The 20,707-nt window shown below is 33.7% G+C and overlaps 2 protein-coding genes and 1 long non-coding RNA gene across 3 annotated transcripts in view; 2 read left to right on the forward strand and 1 right to left on the reverse strand.

The window, feature by feature from the left end:
* Positions 1 to 20,707, reverse strand: part of LOC125778431 (uncharacterized) — a 77,480-nt gene that overhangs the window by 26,168 nt on the left and 30,605 nt on the right. The window lies entirely within an intron of this gene.
* LOC109579525 (chymotrypsin-elastase inhibitor ixodidin) lies at positions 2,918 to 3,824 on the forward strand. The gene is made up of 2 exons (XM_049455832.1): positions 2,918 to 3,152; positions 3,581 to 3,824. The coding sequence occupies exons 1-2, from the start codon at positions 3,059 to 3,061 to the stop codon at positions 3,781 to 3,783; spliced, it is 297 nt and encodes a 98-aa protein (XP_049311789.1). The 5' UTR covers positions 2,918 to 3,058; the 3' UTR covers positions 3,784 to 3,824.
* The window catches only part of LOC105226136 (tetratricopeptide repeat protein 28), a 42,736-nt gene continuing 27,080 nt past the window's right edge, over positions 5,052 to 20,707 (forward strand). The window contains exons 1-2 of the mRNA XM_011204920.4: positions 5,052 to 5,962; positions 18,922 to 19,151. Coding sequence (XP_011203222.3) covers positions 19,038 to 19,151 — 114 coding nt within the window. The 5' untranslated portion in view covers positions 5,052 to 5,962; positions 18,922 to 19,037. The remainder of the gene's footprint in view (positions 5,963 to 18,921; positions 19,152 to 20,707) is intronic.

Here is a 20,707-nt window from a genome sequence, read left to right on the forward strand (position 1 = left end):
CTTAAAATGCAACAATGCGTTGCTTCATTGCTTAATTACATATTTTACAGCCACAGTCCGACACGTACTGCACGCGCTGCACCAACTGCAGAGTTTCTGCTATATGTACGAGGCGCTCCTACTACCCACCACACTCATTCGTTCGACCTCCTTGTGACTTTACACTTCCGTCGCAGTGCTTTGTCGCCACTCATGGCACACACGTAGGTGGGAGGTGGATAGTTAGGCATTGCATGACTGCGCCTTAAATGCTCCAACTTGTTTCATGCACACTTCTTCGTTCATTTAGTTCGACTTTTCCTACTTTGCCAGCTTTTAACGCTTGCCTAACGAACCGTCAAACCCCGAAATACAATCATGGTTGGGAAGTTCGCAGACAGCAAATTCAAATATTGAGAAAGAGTATGGAAATTAAAAGTACTTTGATTGTAAATAAGTGTTCGGAATATCTATTTTGTAATATTGGAAGCTTTTAATTGGTTAGAGTTAGATTAGTTTAGGTTAGGTTGCTAATGCACAAAGATGGCGGGGGCTCACACTTAGACTGCTAAGTACAGTCCAGTTCTTTTTGAAGCCAGGTAAAAAATCTGCTGTAGTTTGTTATTTAGACTCGACAAAGTGCCTTGAAGCAATCACAAATCTTCTGAGCTACTTTATTTCTATTTCCGCCATTGGACCAGGATGTCTACAACTATGAAATCCAATGCGTTTTAGCTTTGATCCGGCAAAGGTGCAACACTTGAGAAGAAAGTGTTTAGGTGATTCTATCTCATGACATAGCATCAGGTAAAATTATCAATCTTACCGCATGGATCTTGATCAGTTAGTGTCCAGTTAGAACTCCTATAACTATTCCACGGCGAACTTAATCAGACATTACTACAATCTAAACCAATTTGATCGAGTCAAAGCAAACTCGACTGGCTTAATTTATTAAAGTCACTATTATAGGCGTCGTGGTTCCATCGACCTGAGGGCCGGAGCTTGACATGTTCCTGAACAGGATGGGCCTCACACCAAACCTCATCCATTTTGAGCGATTTGAAGAACACATTTTCCAAATCTCATGCATTACAGAGCAGCGCTTTGAGATCATTGGATGCAACTTGTCCATAGAATTGAACATTTTCTCATAGTGGCTGATCATAGGAAGATTGTACTTCATAAGCCAAAATCGCCTCTTTATAGGAAATAGCTTAGCTTCTCTTCGTGTACAGAACGCTAACTTGGGAAAAGAAGAACAAGTATTTGTGCGAAGTAGGTTATAGATTTATGTGCCGAATGTTCTCACACACTATAAACTAAACATTCTTCAGCGCTATCGTAAATTTCCACCAAACAACCACTGCTTAATTATGCTTATAATTTTTGGTGCAATTAATTGCTGCCGACATTCGCGACGCGACCATAAATCGGAAATTATTTGGCGGAAATGAAATTAAGCGCTGCGCAAACTGTTCGGCGAACGGAAATTGGCGAATAATCTGCTGCATGAGCAACAATTCGAGCTGAAAACAACAACAAATGAGTAATTCCAGCAGTAGTAGCGCCAATAGGCCCATAAAGATGCATATCCATAGTTATTTTCATACATACATACATTTATACGTAAGTACATATGGCTTGTAAAGTGTTGTGAAAATGAAGTCAGTAGCAGCTACTTTGGACCAATATGAGACTGGTGCCTTTGTAATCCATGCTTTAGTAAAGAAATTTTTCATTTTTGGAAACCACCCTGTGTTACTAACTGCGCTGTGTCATTGCTGCGTAAAGTTGAGATACCACTGTAGTAGTGAGTACAACAATTGTTTTACGTTTTCTATCGAAGCCTCGTCATGGCTAAGTTTTTAATATACAAAACCTACGAAAAATTCCACAATTACAAAAAAATATGTGTCCACAAGCTTTTCGACAAGCAATTTTTTACCTATATATAGAATCTGAGTTAAATTTGAATGTTCCCAATATCAATAATTATAACTGTTTAAGATATAATCCCGAACAAACTTTAAATTTTGACAATTTTTATAAGAAAAAAATAATTTATTCTTAACAAAATTATAAAATTAAACCTTTTTAATAATAAAAACTAAGTTTTGGTGTTAAAAAGGATTTCTGTTCCTGTAATATTATTCTACATTAAAAAAAAATAAAAATCCTACCCTATGTTAACATTATTAACTCGATGTCCATGCTAACAATTTGAGGAGCTCTGTGTTTGCTTTAGTGGCTTGAATAAGAAACACTGCGCGTAAAGTGACCAGTTATTACATCGTTCAATATTATATTTAAAATTTTAACACAATTTTCGAATAGTTATTATTTTTAATAATTTTTTAAACTTTATGTTAAAAATATATATTTGCAAAAATTTGTATAAATAAAGTTTTAACATTTTCTTAAAATTTCAAAATTTCAAAAATTGTTTAACTTTTTTTTCATAATGCATTATATATTACAAATTATATTTTACCACCTTATGTAAAAACAATATTTTTCAATTATCAAAAATTTTCAAAATTCTTAAATTATCATAAATTTTCAAAATTTTTCGTTTTCCAAAAAATAATAATTTAGAAACTTAATTTTCAAAAATTTTCAGATTTTTTAAAAATTTCAAAATTTTTGAAATATTTTATTTTTCAAAAATCAATAATTTAGAAATTTGTTTAACTTTTTATTTTTTATTTTTATTATTTATTAGTAAACAATGTGAGTTAATACTCTAAACATTGAATTTGATAACTCAACAGTCAATTTCAGTTTCATTATAAATATTCCCGTTTTAATCGCTTCTCAACCTTCTCAACTGTTATTAAAAAGCGGTAATTCACACAACAGCGCATCAAAAGCAAACATACATACTGAATAACATACATATGGATGTACATTCGAATATAAATCATATATCAACAATCTGGCTGAGGTTTCAGTACACAACAGGCAGCTTGGAGTTAAGCACGTTCAAAACTTTGCAAATAGTTACACACGGAGAAGCTTTATTGAAATTTATTGTTATTCATTAAAATATAGTTTTCGAAAAGACAACAACAAAAACATGTTCGAGATACGTTCTGCGAAATTTTGCGCCTTTGTTTTGCTTATGTTTTGCAGCGTAGCAGTGCTGAGTGCTGCGCAACCGGGCTATATTCGTGAGTTAAAATTATATTAGTTATCATTAATTAGCGAAAAAAAATTATAATTTCATAAAAAACTAATAACAAAAATTAGAAAGAAAAAAATTTTAAAAGTTAAATAAATTAAAAAAAAAAATAAAATTAATTCTAAAAAATTTATAAAAGAAATATTAACAAAAATTAATAAAAAAAAATCATAAAAATTAAAAAAAAGAAAAAAACATTTTTTATGCGTTTTCAGATTTTTTAAGTTAAAATTATGTGTTAAATTAGATTAAAAAAAAAAATAAAAATATTATTAATTTCCAATTTTATTTAAAAAAAATAGTGAACTAAATTTTATATACAATATTTTTTAATTGTATTTATTTTATTATTATTTATATTAAAAAAAAAAAAGTTATTAAATAATGTTTACTTTTATTCCCAATACTTTTTTCTAGCCCCTAAATCATGTCCACCCCATGAGACCTACAAACCCTGCGGTCCGTCCTGTCAAACTGAATGTGCGACACTAAACGAACCGTGTTTAATTAATTACATACGTTGCCCAGACGGTTGTTATTGCGACAAGGGATATGCGCGCGATGCTAACGGTGCCTGTATACCACAAGAACAATGTCCACCCAAACAAAAAGGAGCTTAAATGTAAACTTACAAAACGAATTTAATTAAATAAACCAATAAGAGATAGAGTTATACAAATCTATTTTTTATTAATTTTGTATTTTTTTTATATTTTTATTTTTTTCAAAAAAAAAAATAGCCTTCAGTTTATCTTTCTGTGATCATACCGGCACACATTGGGGATTTTTTCTCAGTTATTCACAAAAATATACACACATTTCCGCGTAAATAACATATGCTATTGTTGTTGTTGTTTTATTAACTGTATACAATTGACCATCAAAAGTCAACAACAGTTGTATAAACAGCTATAATTGACTACAAGCGACATTGAACTCCATTAATTTTTCATAAACGCCTAAAAGTATGTTATTAGTTTGGCTTATATGCCTACTTGATCTTTAAGGGGTTTTGGAATATTGCTGTGTTATAAAAACTTTTAACACAAACACACAAGTAAATTTTATATACAACAGCACTTAATATTATATACAAAAGGAATATAATTATATACATATGTACATGTAAATTTTCATAAATGGACAGCATTTCATTTACAGCAAAAAAATTTTCGTTGCTTTTGTTTGTTAACAAATGCTGAATTTAAGTGTTTAATCTGCACAAGTGAACTACGCCCAAAGAACTGAGTTAATAACTAGTAACACTGCAAGTAGTTACGCAACTACTTCACTATAAATTAGTTTAAGCGTCTTGGCTAAAATTTTAAAAAATATGCTACAAATTTTAATTTATGATTGCCAAAAAATTAGTTAATAACTAGTTATATTTGAAGTAGTTGCCCAACTAGTCTACCATAAACTAGTTTATAACTAGTTTGCGAGCCGTGGCTAATATTTTAAGAAATATAAAAAACAAAGTTAATAACCCCAAAACATTTAGTTAATAACTAGTTATATTGAAAGTAGTTACCCAACTGCTTTCCGATAAATTAGTTTATAACTAGTTCATAACTACTTTTGCCAAATCAATTAAAAACTGTTACAATTGTAAATATTTGACAAGCTTGTTGCGTTGTTACCAGTTAATACAAATAGTTAATTTGCGTTTGGTTACACTACTGGCACATCATAATTAAATAAGGTAGTATGTATATATGAGAAGAGCCCACAAACCTAATAATACCTGCAAAAAACTAATGTTACTTATTTTTATGTCCGATAAACAATCTATTTCATATTTTCTATAACAAATACTTTCCTTAAGCCTTCGAAATCTGCTACACTTTCTGTTTGTTGGCAACGCTGCAGTGTCTAGTCAACACTTTATACACCACACCTGCACCAATTGGCCAAGTGACAGGTAAAGCACGCACACATGCGCAACAGCAATAACAACAATGCTGTAAACATCAATAACACAAAATTGGCAGAGTTGACCAGCATTCAGCGGCCGCTCACAGCGATCAGTTCTCTTCGGCAACGCGAACGTGTTACAACTACCAGAATTCGTTAAGCGGCAAAACGCATGCGCCAAGCCACTATTTACACACACAAGCATAAAGTGGCGACCACACAACCTCAACAAGTGATATACGTATGCGGCGCGGTGTGTAAACAGCGCATGTGCGCGTGTGCAGAAGTAGAGAAGTTGAAAATCTATATGTAAAAGTGTTGGGAAAAAATGCAGAAAATCGTGCACGAAAATCGGGAAAATGCTGAAAATTTTGTTGAAAAAGCGTTGAAAAGTCGGTGTGCTATGATTTTCGAAACCTTTAGGTGCGTGTGATGTGCGGAAAGTTCATTGAAATTGGCTGGAAAAGGCAAAATTTTTGCAACGACAAAAATGCGCAAAGCTGTATAGCTGAAGAAAAAAGAGAAGTGTAGAAAAATTCCAATAGTAAACGTGTCGTCACAGCGCCCGAAGCGGCGAAGTGTGGTAAAAACAGAAAACGAGTGCGAAAAAGTGTATGCGATTTGTTTGAAAAGTGTGCAAAAGTCAAAATGCTTATTGAAAATTATGCTAAAAGTATAATAAAATTTTATATAAAAATGCCTTTGCTGCATAAAATGAAAGAATAAGGCTTATAAGCCTTGCAAAAGTGTCTTTTGAAGCAGTGTACAACGTTTTGTGGCACACATTCTTATATCAAGAAATACACACACACGCACACAGAGCGCAAGATTGAATTCACACGCAGTTGAAGGCGCACTTGTGGCGTGCAGTTCTAGTATTTCACGGTGAGAAAAAAATTACGAAATAAAAATATAAAAATATTTACAAAACCACATTGTCTAGAAGCACTAGATTATAACGGATTTATATATTTTACAAAAAAAATTATTAAAAAAAAGTTTGAAAATAATTTTCAGCGATTTGTTTTTAGAATGTAGCATTTTTGACTCATTTAGGCCTAGTTTGGTTAGCATTACTCCAGTGTCTAATAATCTACTTATCGAAATTTATATATTTCACAAACTAAAAGTAAGATTCAAAACATTTTTTCAAAGATATTGTTAAATGACTAGTTCATTTTTCTCTAATTTATGACTAGTGTCAACGACATTGCTATTACTTACCGAATTTTAAATATTTTATGAAAAAATTTTAGAAAAAATCAAATAAAAACTAGTTCATTTTTCACTAGTTTGTGACTAGTGTCATTGACATTGCTATAACATCTCATTATCCAATTACCGAGTTTTATATATTTTATGAACAAAATTATTGAAAAAAAACAAATAAGATTTTCTTAACGGTTTGTTTAATAGCTAGTTAATTTTTCACTAGTTTGTGACTAGTTTCATTAGCATTGCTACAATATTTTCATAATTCGCTTTTCGAGTTCAAGAAACTAACTAACTAGTTATAAAAAATTTGATATGTAAACTAGAGCACAACTAGGTACGATAGCACCGGTTTGTAGGCAGTTACGAAACGAGTTAAAGCACAGCGTATATTATAAAACATGATTCACATAAAATATAATATAACATATCATATACATGTTTTCCCAAACAGTTGACTAAGCTTAAGGAAATGCTTCGAGCCAAAAAATGAAGAATCATAGGCTTTTTTTATTCAACGATTATACGCTGACCCCCAAAAAATAGTTACAGTGTTAACACAAATGCTTAAATTAGTATTTTTGTAGAAGAAGAAGACTTTATTTTGGCCGATCCAACTACGTACTTTTGTACTTGACGCATTATTATTTAGAAATTCGCCCAACTTGAAAAGTAAAATGAGTGTTAATTAGTTCCTTAAAGTCCCCGGAGGCTTTTAGAATAATTTTTCATTAAAATTTTAAGCACATCAACTCGTAAACACCACATTTCGTTCCCTAAGCCGCTAAGGTGTGAACTTCTCAACCAACCCATGAATCAATTTAATAAAAGCGCTCAAAAAAGTTTGTAATTTAGAAAATCATCTAGTTTAAAGTAAAACGTGTGTTTATTAGTTCATTAAAGTCCTCGAAGGCATTTAGAATAATTTTTTATTCAAATTTTCTACATATCGTTTGCTTAGTCATTTAAATTTTAAATTCTCAACCAATTTATGATTTGTATTAATAAAAACGCTTAAGAAAAAGTTTGCAATTTATTGCTCGGTGTGTAAAACATGCTTATTTAGATCAATTCTGCAAGAAAACATGACGGTAAACGCGCTTTTCCGTCCTCTTCGCACTTGCGCTCTACTATTTAATAAACTTTATTATCCCATAACTCTCCAACTGGAGCACATCCGTTATTTTACTGCATACTATGTGGTGGCAGTGCTTTTCAAGCAACCACTATAATTTAAATTTATTACATATGGAAATATATTATTAATTTAATGCCAACTAAATAGTGTCTTAGCACTTTAGAACAATTTCATATATTGCTTGAATCACTGCAATCTTCTATCATTTGCTTTGCTACTTTCTTCTACTAAAGTGCTCTTTTATATTTATTTTTTGCCTTTTCTGCGATTATTGTGACACATTCCACAAGCAAAAACGTGTATAAATAAATAAAACTGCATAAGAAAGCAAAACGCGAGAAGAGGCTACAATGGGGGCCAAACAAAGCAGCTAAAAAAGAAAAAAGTATTCAGCAACATCGCATGCCAGCGCTACAAAAACAAAAGCAAAAATAACAAAAAATATATATTTTTACACAACAGCGAAGTTTGTAATAAAAACATAAAGGCCTGAAAGAAATGCCACGGCGTGCTGGCAGGGCAAGCAGAGAAGTTGCATAACTTGTTTCTTAAAAATTTCGCACCGTGCGCTTCAGCTTGACATTATTTGCTTTTTAAAGCATTACAAATGCAGCGCAGCAACACAGTGCCATATTCGCTTCGCTGCACTTGATGATTGCCCAGCTTTGTGGCACTGCTGGCCCCAGCAGAATGATACCATTAAATTGCTTTATTATGCATATGCATGCATACAATTGCGCCGTAAATATATGCAAATGCTGTAGAATATTCATAAAAGCGTATTTCAATGATTTGCAAGCTGTGCATGAGTCAATCTGCGCCGCCAAACAGTCTGTGCTGATTGGGAGTATTCAAATGATTTCGTTCGCAGGTGGCAATCACTGATTTATAACGACTTGTTGTTGTTATTATTATTTTGAAAATTGCTACAGTTTGCACTTTGTTGCTGTTCCGCATTGTTATTGCTCGGCAAGTTCATGAACACAGCGCTCCAAAGTCCACTGCTGCGCTCCCACTGTCGAGCAAGTTCGTCGCTTAAGTCTTTTGTTTTTATCGCAAACCGTGCAGGCGTTGCAGCTTTTCGCTTGTATTTTTTTTATTTTGTTTTTACTTTTTTGTATATCGGCAAGCCTTCGCAGCAGCTAATTAACCAGTTGTCACTGCTGTCATGTTTGTTGTATTTTCATCTCTATTTTTTTACTCATTTTTTACTAAGAAATTATTCAAGCGATAAAATATGGAAAAATCGAAATGTGACTAATTGGCGGTAAAAATGAAAGATTTCTTCAGTTGCACTACTTTCTGCTTTATCGCTTGTCAATTTACCAATTATTTTTATTTCGATACAGTTGAAAGCTGTCATATGACAACAGCAATAACCTACATTATGGCTATATTGCTCCATAAATTGCAATTGGGTTGTGTTATTATTACAAAAAATTAATTTTTTACTAAATAATAATGAAAAAAAATGATTAGCAATTCAAAAAGGGCTATTTTTATATTAAATATAAATTAATATCTAATTAAAGTTCTAAACAAAATTTTTAAGAAATTTTCAAATATTGAAATCCTGAAATTGCAAAAAAAAAATTTAGTAATTCTTTTTGTTTTTTTTTTAGTTTTCTTTTTTTTATTTTTCCGAAATTTTCGTAATTTTTTTTAATTTTTTTGTTAATTTTTCTTAATTTTTTTTTAATTTTTCTTAATTTTTGACTTTTTTAATTTTTTAACATTTTTCTAAATTTTTAATTTTTTCATTTAAAAAAAAGTATTTATTTAAATAAGAGAATTAAGAAGAAATATTTTGTCTTTTATATTTTTTTCAACTAACCAATTGAATTCAAACCAAATACGAGTATCTTTAAAAAAAAAAATACCACAAAAAATTTTGATCTCTAAAATGGACACCCCCTCAAGCCGTAAATCAAACGCTTTAAATTTAATTTGCATAATTAACAAATCAACAATTCAATAAAACCAAATTTTATTATTTAAAACAAATATAGTAGGCAGAGGAAAGAAGCTAGAAAAGTTCAAAAAGTAATACCAAATTGATTACGAAATAGTCTCGAAAATGTAAAAACCCAACCCATTTATTATCAGACTACACAAACTGGCACAATATGACAAACAGCAGTCCAGCCATAAGCAATTTAAATAATTAAGTTGAGAATTTATTATCAAATAAAACAAATAACCGAAATGCCGCAAGATTTTCAAAGTGACCGCCACGGATGAGCCTATGCAGTGGCAACAGAAGTGAAGCAGTACAAATAGAGCATAGTATAAGAACTGGTATAAAGAAAGCAACAACAACAACAATAAAGAATGCTAATCATCGCACTAATTTATGCAGACAAAATGGTTTCGTAGGATAGTTGAGTTTTGTATGATTTGAAAATGGAAGACATGGAGGGAGGCAAAGGCAAAGTAAAAAAAATTTTGGTTGCTAAAACATTAATAAAAATAATAAAATTAAAAATAAAAAAATTGTTAAAACAAAAAGAAACAATAGAATTAAAAAAAATTAAAAAAAAATATTAAAAAGAAAAAAATTAAAAAAAAAGAAAAAAATTAAAAAAAAAAAAGAAAAAAATTAAAAAAAGAAAAAAAATTAAATTTAAAAAACTTAAAAAAAAAATTTTAAATACAATAAACAAAACTAGAGACATATTAAAAAATAAAAAAAATTAAAAAATATATTTAAAAAAAATGAAAAAAAAAATATTTAAAAAAATTCAAGATAAAACACAAAAAAAATCTAAACATTTTTTTTAATTCGATTATAAATAAATTAAGTTAAAATTATTATTATTTATACAATATTTAACTGTCAAATATCCCTAAAATATTTTTGAACGTCACAATGCTGTGACCCTTTGTATAGAAACAGTCACTTCTTTTCCTACAAAATGCTTACAATTATTTGCGACTTTTGTATTTTGTTTACTTTTATTGGCAATAAATCATGCAACAGCACTTACTGCCACGCTAAGCGCTTACGCAACATAATACGCTGTCGCTGCAGTGGTGGCAGCCACGTAATTGTCAACATTAAAGTGAAATATTTGCAAAATTCAATTAAAACATCAAAGCGTGCAAAAATAAATAAAAACGAAAATAAATTCCGCCAGCGCTGTCAATGTCAGCTGCGCGAACACGACGCGCGTGCATACACACACACGCATGCCTGCCTATGCAAAATAGTTGCAAATTAGCCGCGCCGCCATGCGCCACCGACGACTAGTCCGCAATGCGCGCGCACCAAGTTAGCGTCTATTTAAACGACAAAGCGGCGTTGTGGCGCAGCAAGACATGCAAAACTGAATCGCACATGCACCCCGGCTACTGTTGTGATTTTTGCAATATTTCGCAATTTTCGTTGCTGTCGCCAAGTTGTTGAAAATACTGTCCGGCATTTTTCCGTGTTTTTGCTACCTCATTTGTTGCCTCCCCGTTGTACTTAAAGTTGTTTAAAATATTTAGAAATCATTAGCATTACTAACTGTAGAAAAAGGCGGCGCTGCAATTGCCATCTTGCTGCCGAATGCGATGTGGCGCACGTTGCCGCTGCAACTATTTGACGGTTGTCGGAAAATATTCGAGCTTTGTTGCGGCGCTCAGAGATGCGCACTAGAGCGGCAAGCGCGAAAAATGCTTACTAAGGGCATTTTAATGGATTTGTAATTGGCGAGAATATTAATTTAATTTTTTTGTATACTTTTTTCGAAAAAAATAAAACTTTACTTTAATTTAATTTTTTTAATTAATTAATTAAATTTATTTTTTTATTAGTTAAATTAATTTTTTTTTGTATTTTTTTTTCGAAAAAGAATAAAAAATTTTAAAATTAATTTAATTTTATTAATTAATTAAATTAATTTTTTTTCTTGTATTCTTTTTTTCGGAAAAAAATAAAACTTTAAAAAAGTTAAATATTTTTTTTATAAAAAATACACCAAATTTAAGCAAGTTATATATAATGCAAAATCGTAAAATTTATTTTAATTTTTTTTTGTTTAAGCAAAATAAATAATAAATTTTGTATAGGTTTTTTTTCAACAATATACGCAAAACCTTAACCAAGCAGTGAAGTGAGCAGTGAGTACATATATACAAAAAAAATATTTTTTCACAGAAATAAAAATAATTACCTTTAAATGCATTAAAAAAATACACATACATGCATATGTATATACATATATGTACGTATAAAAATTTATATTAAAACTTGACCCTTCAACACCCTTTATCACCTCGAAAATAACCAAAAAGCTGAAAAAATTTAATGAAAATATTTAATCACGTGTGCGCGATCGGTTTACCGCTATTTGTGGCACCTGCGCCACCTTTCACTATATCAACAGCCTATGCATCTATCTATGTATGTGTGTGCACTGGCTGCCGCACTCAGCTTGCACATGACCACCACCAACTCCGACACCACGAACACGACGACTGCGGCGATGACCACGACCACAACCATCGCCATCTCGGCGCAATTGCCCAATTTTCTTAATCGCTATCTTCACAGTATTTACTTTAAGTAAAAAATAATTAGAAAACTTTAATATCAAATTGTGCGCCGACTTGGCCGCCTTTCACCTGAGCGCCAGCAAGCAAAGTCAGGCAGCAGGCAGTCAGGGTTGAGATAATCGAATCGGCGCAAACAAAAAGAAAACAACAATAAAAACTTTAAAGAGCACATGTGAGTGTGAGCAACAACAACAAAAAAATTTAAAGTAAAAACACAAAATTCATAAAACCAAAAACAAAATCGGAACAGCGGCCGAAAACTGGGTAGCAAAGAAACATTTTTAGAGCCTAGAATGCCTGCGAACCGACAAACAATCGCGCTGACTAGCGCTTACATTGTTATTATTAAAACGGTGTTTATGTGTGTGTGTGTGTGTGTGCTTGTGTGGGTAGCGCACCTGCGCGTCAGCTTGCCACACTACTTTGCCGCATGTCAATTAACCATCAACCACTTCGTGTGTTGCACAATTATACATACACACACATGCTCACAACTTGACTCGCAGAATTCCCACTCGACTACCGTAAAGAAAATTCAATTAATGCTTATCTCACCATATTGCCAGCATTAGCACAATAATATTTACGAATAAAACAACAAAATTCAAGTGAACGCACAAAATTGCGGCATAAATGTCTGTAATTTGCTGGTAAATTGGTAAATTGATCGGCAAAACAAGAAATGAAAATGTCGTAGTGCTGATTAAACGGTCCTCATGTTGGCAGCCCATTTGACAAGTCGCCAGATAATGGCATTTCTGAAGGAGGGAAGGTTTCCTGCAGTAATATAATATTATTTTCTCGTGCTTTCTTTGATTTTTCTTTGAATGTGATCGGTAGCGCTGTAGTTATACGACTACAACGATATCTACTGACAAAATGCGAAAAGACTTCTTCAACTACCCAATACATAGGTTAGCCTCAGAAAGCCTTCTGTGAGATTGGGTTGGGTTCAGTGGTTGATCCATAAGATGAGGATAGCGCTTGTAATACTATATACATAGAGCGGGCCAATTTACAGGGAGTAAAAAAACCGAAAAATCGCGTATGCGGAAAATGTTCTATTGACCAATCTCAACATCTTTGCTTAAGACTGAGGGTCTAAGACCGGTTACGAGACCACCGATTTTTAAGCCGAAGTTTTTTGGTGATTGAAAAAACTTGTTCATCAGTCTGAAAGTGTAAGCACCCTAGTGGTAAAGCATTGTTCTTGCCAAACAGCTTCAGTAACTAGCATCCAATAAGATTCTCAACCTTAGAGTGTGGACGCCGACAGTAAAGGCTAGTTCTACTGAGAACGAAGAGCTTATTGGAGTCGTTTAGTTCATTAATCTCTTTCTCTACCTCCAGCTGATAGCTTTTGCTTTTATATCAAACATACCCGACGTTTGTCTGACAGTTTCTGCCGCGTGATGAATCCAATTCGGAAGAGCTTTTACAGTAATTTTGGAGTTTGCTATGAATGGACTTTGAAACCACGGCCCACCGAATGGCCGACTACAGCTAAAATAAAGTACAAAAGTATGCCTGAGTGAACAGTTGTAACGTTATTTAAATTCAAAAACAACGGAACGGTATTTTTATGAGCCATATTATTAAGCGCTGCTGCCATTTCTCTACGTATAATTATTAACTCGGTAATCAGCTTACATTTTTCCATTAAATTACCACTTTTCTAGTTGTCTTTACGTTGATTAACGGCAGTCACCTGCTACACAGCGCTTTTACACTTTTTCTTTCTCTCCTTAAACATCCGTTTCAGCTAACTTCCACTGCAGCTACGCTTATGATTAGAATTTATTTGCATTTCTTTTGCTTTGCTGCTACAATTATTTTGCTTAATGCCGTTTTTGTTGTTGTTTGTCATTTGTTCTTCGCAAAATTCTCAGCGCTAATGTGATTTTAATTGCCCCCGCCGTTCATGAAGGTCAAAGCCGACGTTATTATCAACCTCATTCGCACAAGCGCACACTCACCACGTCAAACGCTTCGTGTGCCTGCCGTCGTCGGCTCATCAGGCGTTCTACAATAACAACTGCCAATATTCATGACCGTACTGGCTTTACACAAACAAAAACACGTTATGGCCGCAGCTTGGTCTACACTACCGCTGCGCCTGCGCCGTGTGGCGCGCTGCGCCCACTTTCATCAGCTCTAATTATATCTGTTTGATTGAATTTTAAATCATCTAAATGCGTATAAACAAAGCTACAAAAAACACGTGGGGCATAATCATATGAAAATCAAAAAATTAATGAAATCTGTATAAAAAATACGCTCGACAGTGACGCCACCATGTCCGTACAGCCACTTCCATGCGCATGTCCACTTCAAACATAAAAGCAGCCGCAAAGTGATTTCTTTTTTGTTCATTATTTGACTTTCCTGTTCTTTTTTGCGGCTGTTGTTGCTGCTGCTGCTGTTGTTCACTTTTCCGTTCGGCTTTTATTTGTACAGCCTTTTACGTCTATTCACAGCTTTATTTGCCTTGTTGTTAGCGAGTCATAACTACAAAAGGTTTATTATGCTGCTTGTCTTTCGTCTGTCTCTATGTGTTTCGATTTCCGCTTCTTATTAAGTAGTCCATCAGATTCGGCAGTCAGCGCCGCCGGCTGATGAAAGCATTAGATTTGGGCAGCCTGTATGCGGTGAAAAGGTTGAAATAAAAAAGTTGCTCAAAAACATTTTAAAATCGGCTGGCTGTGGTAGTTTATAGATTAAGCTCAGCGAGTCGACGCTTCAGCTACGCTGTCTTGCTTATTACACTCCCTCACGTACCTTTCTAAATCCGTTGTGTGCTCAAAAGATAGCATCTTTGCTATTTGTAGAGAACTAACTGTGAAACTATTCGCTGAAGTCCGAAAGGTATTATGCAATATCGAACTGCAGTCTCTGTCCACAAAATTCCTGCTAATCTATTACAATATCACCAGCACGATTAAATCCTCTAAAATACACGCATTTCATCAGAAAGTTACACTAAACAGCTTAGTATTGTATTAAGCTGTTTATATTGCTGGATTTTAGATTCCTAAAGAGCTCTACTTCTACTAATCGTAATTAGTTTGAAAATAAGACCATCAAAAGTCAAACTGCTGGGCGAGTTCTGGATTCATTCCCAAATAATAAGTAATAAAACTTAATATTTTCTGAACAAAAGATGAAAATGCTGTTGTGAACTTGTGGAACACTTAATCTATCGAATTTTATAGACAATTATCAAAGCCTAACTCTTGTATACCATGCTTAATGAAAGTAATGAAATTTTCTGAGCGAAAGATGACGAAAAATGCTTTTGTGAATTTAGGGAACACTCAATATATCGAATTTTATAGATAATTTAGCAAAGCCTAACTCTTGTGTACCACGCTTAATATAAGTAATGAAACTTTCTGAGCGAAAGATGACGTAAAATGCTTAAATGAACTTGTGGAACACTCGATTTATTGAATTTTATAGATAATTTAGGAAAGCCTAACTATTGCACATCGGTATTAAAATAAGTAATGACACTTTACATTTCTTGAGACGAGAAATTATTAAGTGAACTTGTGGAACACTCAATATATCAAATTTTAAAGATAACTTAGCAAAGACTAACAATTGCACAACAGTACTCTAAAGGTTAAAATAAACAGATTTTAACGAAAATCTAAAGATCGCGATTTGAATGATTAAATCTCATATTTTCTCGCTCATTTACTATTATTTATGCTTACAACTTTGGTATCTGTAAGCCGCTTGTCTAATCTCAAAGAGTTGAGGCAAAATAGTTGTAATTTTTCAATTATTTTTATACCCACGCATTACAGTTATAGCGCTTAAATAAAAGTTATAATGAAAATGATGTCGATAAAACCGTTAAACAGCAGCTCTTAACAGTTAAATGTGACAAAATAATAGCTTTTTTGTTTTAAGTGAACTGTCAGTTTTTTTCGGAAGATTATAGAAAACGTAAAACACTAATAATGCGAAGAGTATTACATAAATCTCTAATAATATAGCTATCCAAGCTACAAAAATACACTATACACTGAGTTGCCTCAACTATCAACTGACAAGTATCAGCTGTCAAAAAACTAATATTGAATATACATATTTATATTTGTATATACCGCCATATGAAAGCCTGGTGTACAGGAAGACAAAAAGAAGAAGTGGCGCAGGGACAGTAGCCGTTTGCGGTGTAGCGAAAAACTCGATATAAATAAAAGTAAACATAATAGCAATAACGAAAATGCTGCGTAATTTTGTTGTCAAAAATATGCAAAGCTTCGTATATGTTGCAATGCGCTTTCGGCGCTTTATTGGCACTTATTAATGATTTCCTTTTACATGAAAACAACACGCATGTTTGCATAATTTTTCACTTAGCTCGCGCTTGTTCTTTCGCGTTACGATTCTTTTTTATTTTTCTGACGTTTAACTTAGCTTTAGCAACATTGTTGCGCCCGAATTCCAACCTCCTTGCGGCGAAAAATTCACAACATTCCTGACGCTTCACTTTTTTTGGCGTATTTTTCGCTGAAGATCATTTTTTGTCGCTGTTGTTGTGCTCCGCTTTGCTGGCCGAAATTGTTTTGCTTAGCATTGCTTGTTGGCCAGCGCCCAAAAGCGCAAATTCGTGTGCTGAAACGTGTGACAAATGACCGTAATTTGCCGCTAGCGGTATAAGCTGCTGCTCGCTGCTGACTCAATAGCCGAATATTTCTTTTCATTAATGCTGCTTATCACATATTTAGTAGGTCTTTGCCTCCGCACGGCAAACCGCAATATATTTATGAATTAAAGTAATGCACTTTGAACGATCGAAAATTAATAGTCCTGTCATTTGCCATACTTTTTCGTATACGAGTACTTATACTTGCTACGCGGGTACGGGCCAACGGCATAGTGTGACCACCATCGTAGCGCTGGCACCACCGTTAACCGGTGTGTTCAGTGTGGCTGATATTGTGCGCTTGGAAGACATATTTTTTATGAAAGCATCAAAACGATTGAGTCATAAAAATTTATTACACATAACGAATTTATAATTTCTGACCTTAGGTAAGATATGGTTTTCGTACGCCGTGACTTCGCGCTACGCGCACGACTGTAGCAAATGCAAAGCTGCAAGCGTAACTTTTCATACCGAAATTGTACTGTACCGTTACTAGCTGTTAAAACAAAGTCATTTGGTCATAGCATTATTGCGAGACGTCGGTTTTGTGTTGTAATTCAGGATTTCTTAAGGAAGAAAAAAAATTTCGATAGGCAATTCGTCAAGGAGTTATGTCTTCCTTATTATAACAGTCGACGACTTAGCTTAGGGTTACCTTCTTAATTGACTTATTTCTTTTTATTTTGGAACTTTTTTTTTGAAAACTCCTACTTAAGTTATAGTTCCATATTTCCAATTACTCAACAGTTTCTAACTTTAAGCTCATTTATAGCTTTTCTGTTATATATATTTCCAAACCACCATCTTCCTTTGACTTTCAAAGCCCATTAGTTATTTTTGGTTCTAAAGAGTTTCATTTCTTTGACCATTTCTCGTTGTCTTAGACTCTTAAAATATCATCAAGACAATTTAACAATTTTAACAACTTTATACGATATTTTTGCGGCTATTCTGTGTACCTTCACTAGTTTGATCTCTACTTCAGTTAATTTCATTATCAGAATAAGATCTGTCAGATCAACGATCTTTGAGTGCCCAACTGTTTTCTTTCGATATGACTTATGCATATTTTCAATACCGAAAGCTCTCCGTAACAAGCAAGCCAACAATGGAACTAAGAAATATACTCCGCTATTTACACTCGACGAAGCGACATCTTTTCGGGCTTCATGCTGCAAAATAGGCTGCTTACGTCACTCAAAGTCTTTCTTTTCCAACAAGTGCTCTCCAGGATCTCTTAGAACCAAGCCGTCCACCACAGCGAGACATGTGCGCACATTTCGGAAATTCTCAGAAAAAGTAATCACTTTCAATGACATGTTGCCGCTAAGATCACAACAAGCATTTCCACAGACAACAAGCACAAAAGATTTTCAATGCAAATAAGTAAATATGTATGGAAGCAGCTCAAGCTTGAGAGTACACTTAGCTATGCGGTTGTCACATGTCGCCGCCAAAAAACGTAATTTATTTGCGTATTCAATTGTCAACGTTGACGTAAAAGCCATAAAGTGCAACGCTGACAGTCATCCAGGCGGCAAAGTGAGTAGGCAGCCGAAAGCCAATACAATGATGAAGCTACTCACCAGCGATTGGCGGTGAAAATAAATGCTGTTGATGTAGGAGATGGCAATGAAGTTGGGACGCTAAAAAATTGGCAGCAAGAATGCGCAAATATTTATACATACCATTGGATTTACTTAAAAATCTTAGCGATGGCGGTATTTAGCATGGTATTTTCATGAGTGATTACATACTTTGGAAGTAAGTGTAAAGAAAGAGGAAAATTTATAATAAATATTGATATTTTCAAAGCTCTTCGCAAAATTAGTTATGTTAAACACCAGAAGAAACAGGAAAAAACGTCAACTTCGTTTGTACCGAAGCTGTAATAACCTTTATAAGTAAAGAAGTTTCCATATTGATTAGAATCGGTCATTTTGTATGGCAGCTATATGCCATAGTGGTCCGATATCGGCGATTCCGACAAATGAGCAGCTTCTTGGGAAGAAAAGAACGTCCGCAAAGTTTCAGCTCGATATCTCAATAACTGACGGATATCCAACGCAGATTAACAGACCAATGGCTAAATCTGCACACCACGCTGATCACTTATTAAAATGTTTTCTCAAACTTAATAGACCCTATGGCATAAATATACTCACGACTTATATGTGTAACTGCTGTGAGTATAGCTTATTAAGGCACGTTCACACTTCTTTAGTTTTACATATCGAAAAAATAATCTTTCTCAGATTTTTTTAAAAATTTTATTTTCTTCTTTAATTTCAGCCAACGCAAGAAGTGCTCATATGAAAATGTGGCATTATTTTTCGTAGTGTCTAAACATGGTATAAGCTGTTTGAATATTAAATACGACTTTATGTATTATTATCATAATCATATCAATGACGAACTATGAGAATTTACTAAACTTGCCGCTCAATTGCAATGCAAATGAAAATAGCGGCGGTCTGGCAACACAGGAAATTATAAAGATGTCGCAACGAGACTTTTCAGAGGTGAGTACGACTGCGAGTTTTGTTATTGTTGTAAAACATAATTAAAAATTACACTTAACTGCAACGTGAGCCAAAGTATTTCGCAAAATTATTTCTTTGAATGAAGTGCAATTCTCAACCAATTTATGCTCCTTTACTACTTAAATACCAGCACATAGCTGAGTGTTTGATTTTGAAACAAGTAAGAACAATTTTATAACTGTTTCAGTGTAGTTCTGGTTTTAACCTGAGGATAGTTTGAACTTACTGCAACGTAAGCCAAAGTATTTCGCAAAATTATTTCTTTGAATGAAATGCAATTCTCAACCAATTTATGCTCCTTTATACTTAAATACCAATGCATAGTTAATTGTTAGAATTTCGGACTTCAATACTCTTAATGAAAACAGTTTTGTAGCTGTTTCAGTGTCGTCCTGATTTTAGCCTGAGTACAGCGCTGCACTTTAATTTCAACTTAAGACAACAAGTGCTCCCCGTTTCCCACAGTGACAGTCATAAGAGTAAACAGGCTACCAAAAATCACTTTACCCAATTAATTTGTCTTAAATAAAACGTAAAAAGGAACATACTATTCCGCTCACATTCTCAGCGCAGGCGCAATGCACTGTATTTCAAACTTCTCAGAATCAACGTGCAACGAATTCAATTAAAATAAACTGTATGCAAATTAAGCCTTGCTGTAAAGCACGTCTCCTACACATGCTGCGCGGCGCGGCGCGCTGCCACACCGGCTGGCAGGGCGGCCCACACTGTTGCATTCGGGCAAACAAAGTGAAATAGCAGCGTGTAACTGTGCTTAAATTGCCGCGCAGCAGCTGGCCGTGGCATATGAGTAAACAACAGCAGCCAAGACTGTCACAGAGACAAACTGTCAGCGGCAGAACCTTAAACATTCTTTTTTCATTCGTGAATTTCGCTTGTTTACATTTTTTTTTTTTTGTAGTACAAATATTTTTTGGGCTTTTTTGGTTTTTGGTTTTCCAATCACGACTCAGCCATTAAATGCATTTAACTGATTTTAAATTAAATACCTGAAATGGACAATCACGACGAGTGGAAATAATCAAAAGCTAACACGGGCTGACTGTTTTTGGATTTTTCTTTCGATTTTTTTCTTTGCTGCCTGATTTTCGCCTCGCTTTTTCTAACGATAAGAATGAAAAAGTTCAAGTTCCTCGCTGTTACGCGCGGTGCAGCTGTTTTGTCATGAATAAAAAATAAAATTAATTATAAAAATTTTACAGAATAGTCAGAAATGCTTTAAGAGCGTAAAGATAACGTGATATGTGTAGTGATTGCTTGATAAGAAATGGGTTAATACAACCGCAAAGGTAGACCTCTAATATAGCATGTAATGGGTGTAACACTTGAGAAGACAAGATAAGCGTTTTCTTGGATTAATAAAAAACTTCAAACGGAGCACAATACTTGTGAATATAGAAATATTTTCTGCCAAGAAACTCGCTGAGAATTTAAACGTTATTTTAAAATCGTTTAGTTTCTATGACAGCGGTCCGATCTTCTGAGGTTAGACCGTGGACTTTGGTAATAATCTA

Source organism: Bactrocera dorsalis, chromosome 4 (genome assembly GCF_023373825.1).
Source record: "Bactrocera dorsalis isolate Fly_Bdor chromosome 4, ASM2337382v1, whole genome shotgun sequence".
NCBI classification, from domain to species: Eukaryota; Metazoa; Arthropoda; class Insecta; order Diptera; family Tephritidae; genus Bactrocera; species Bactrocera dorsalis.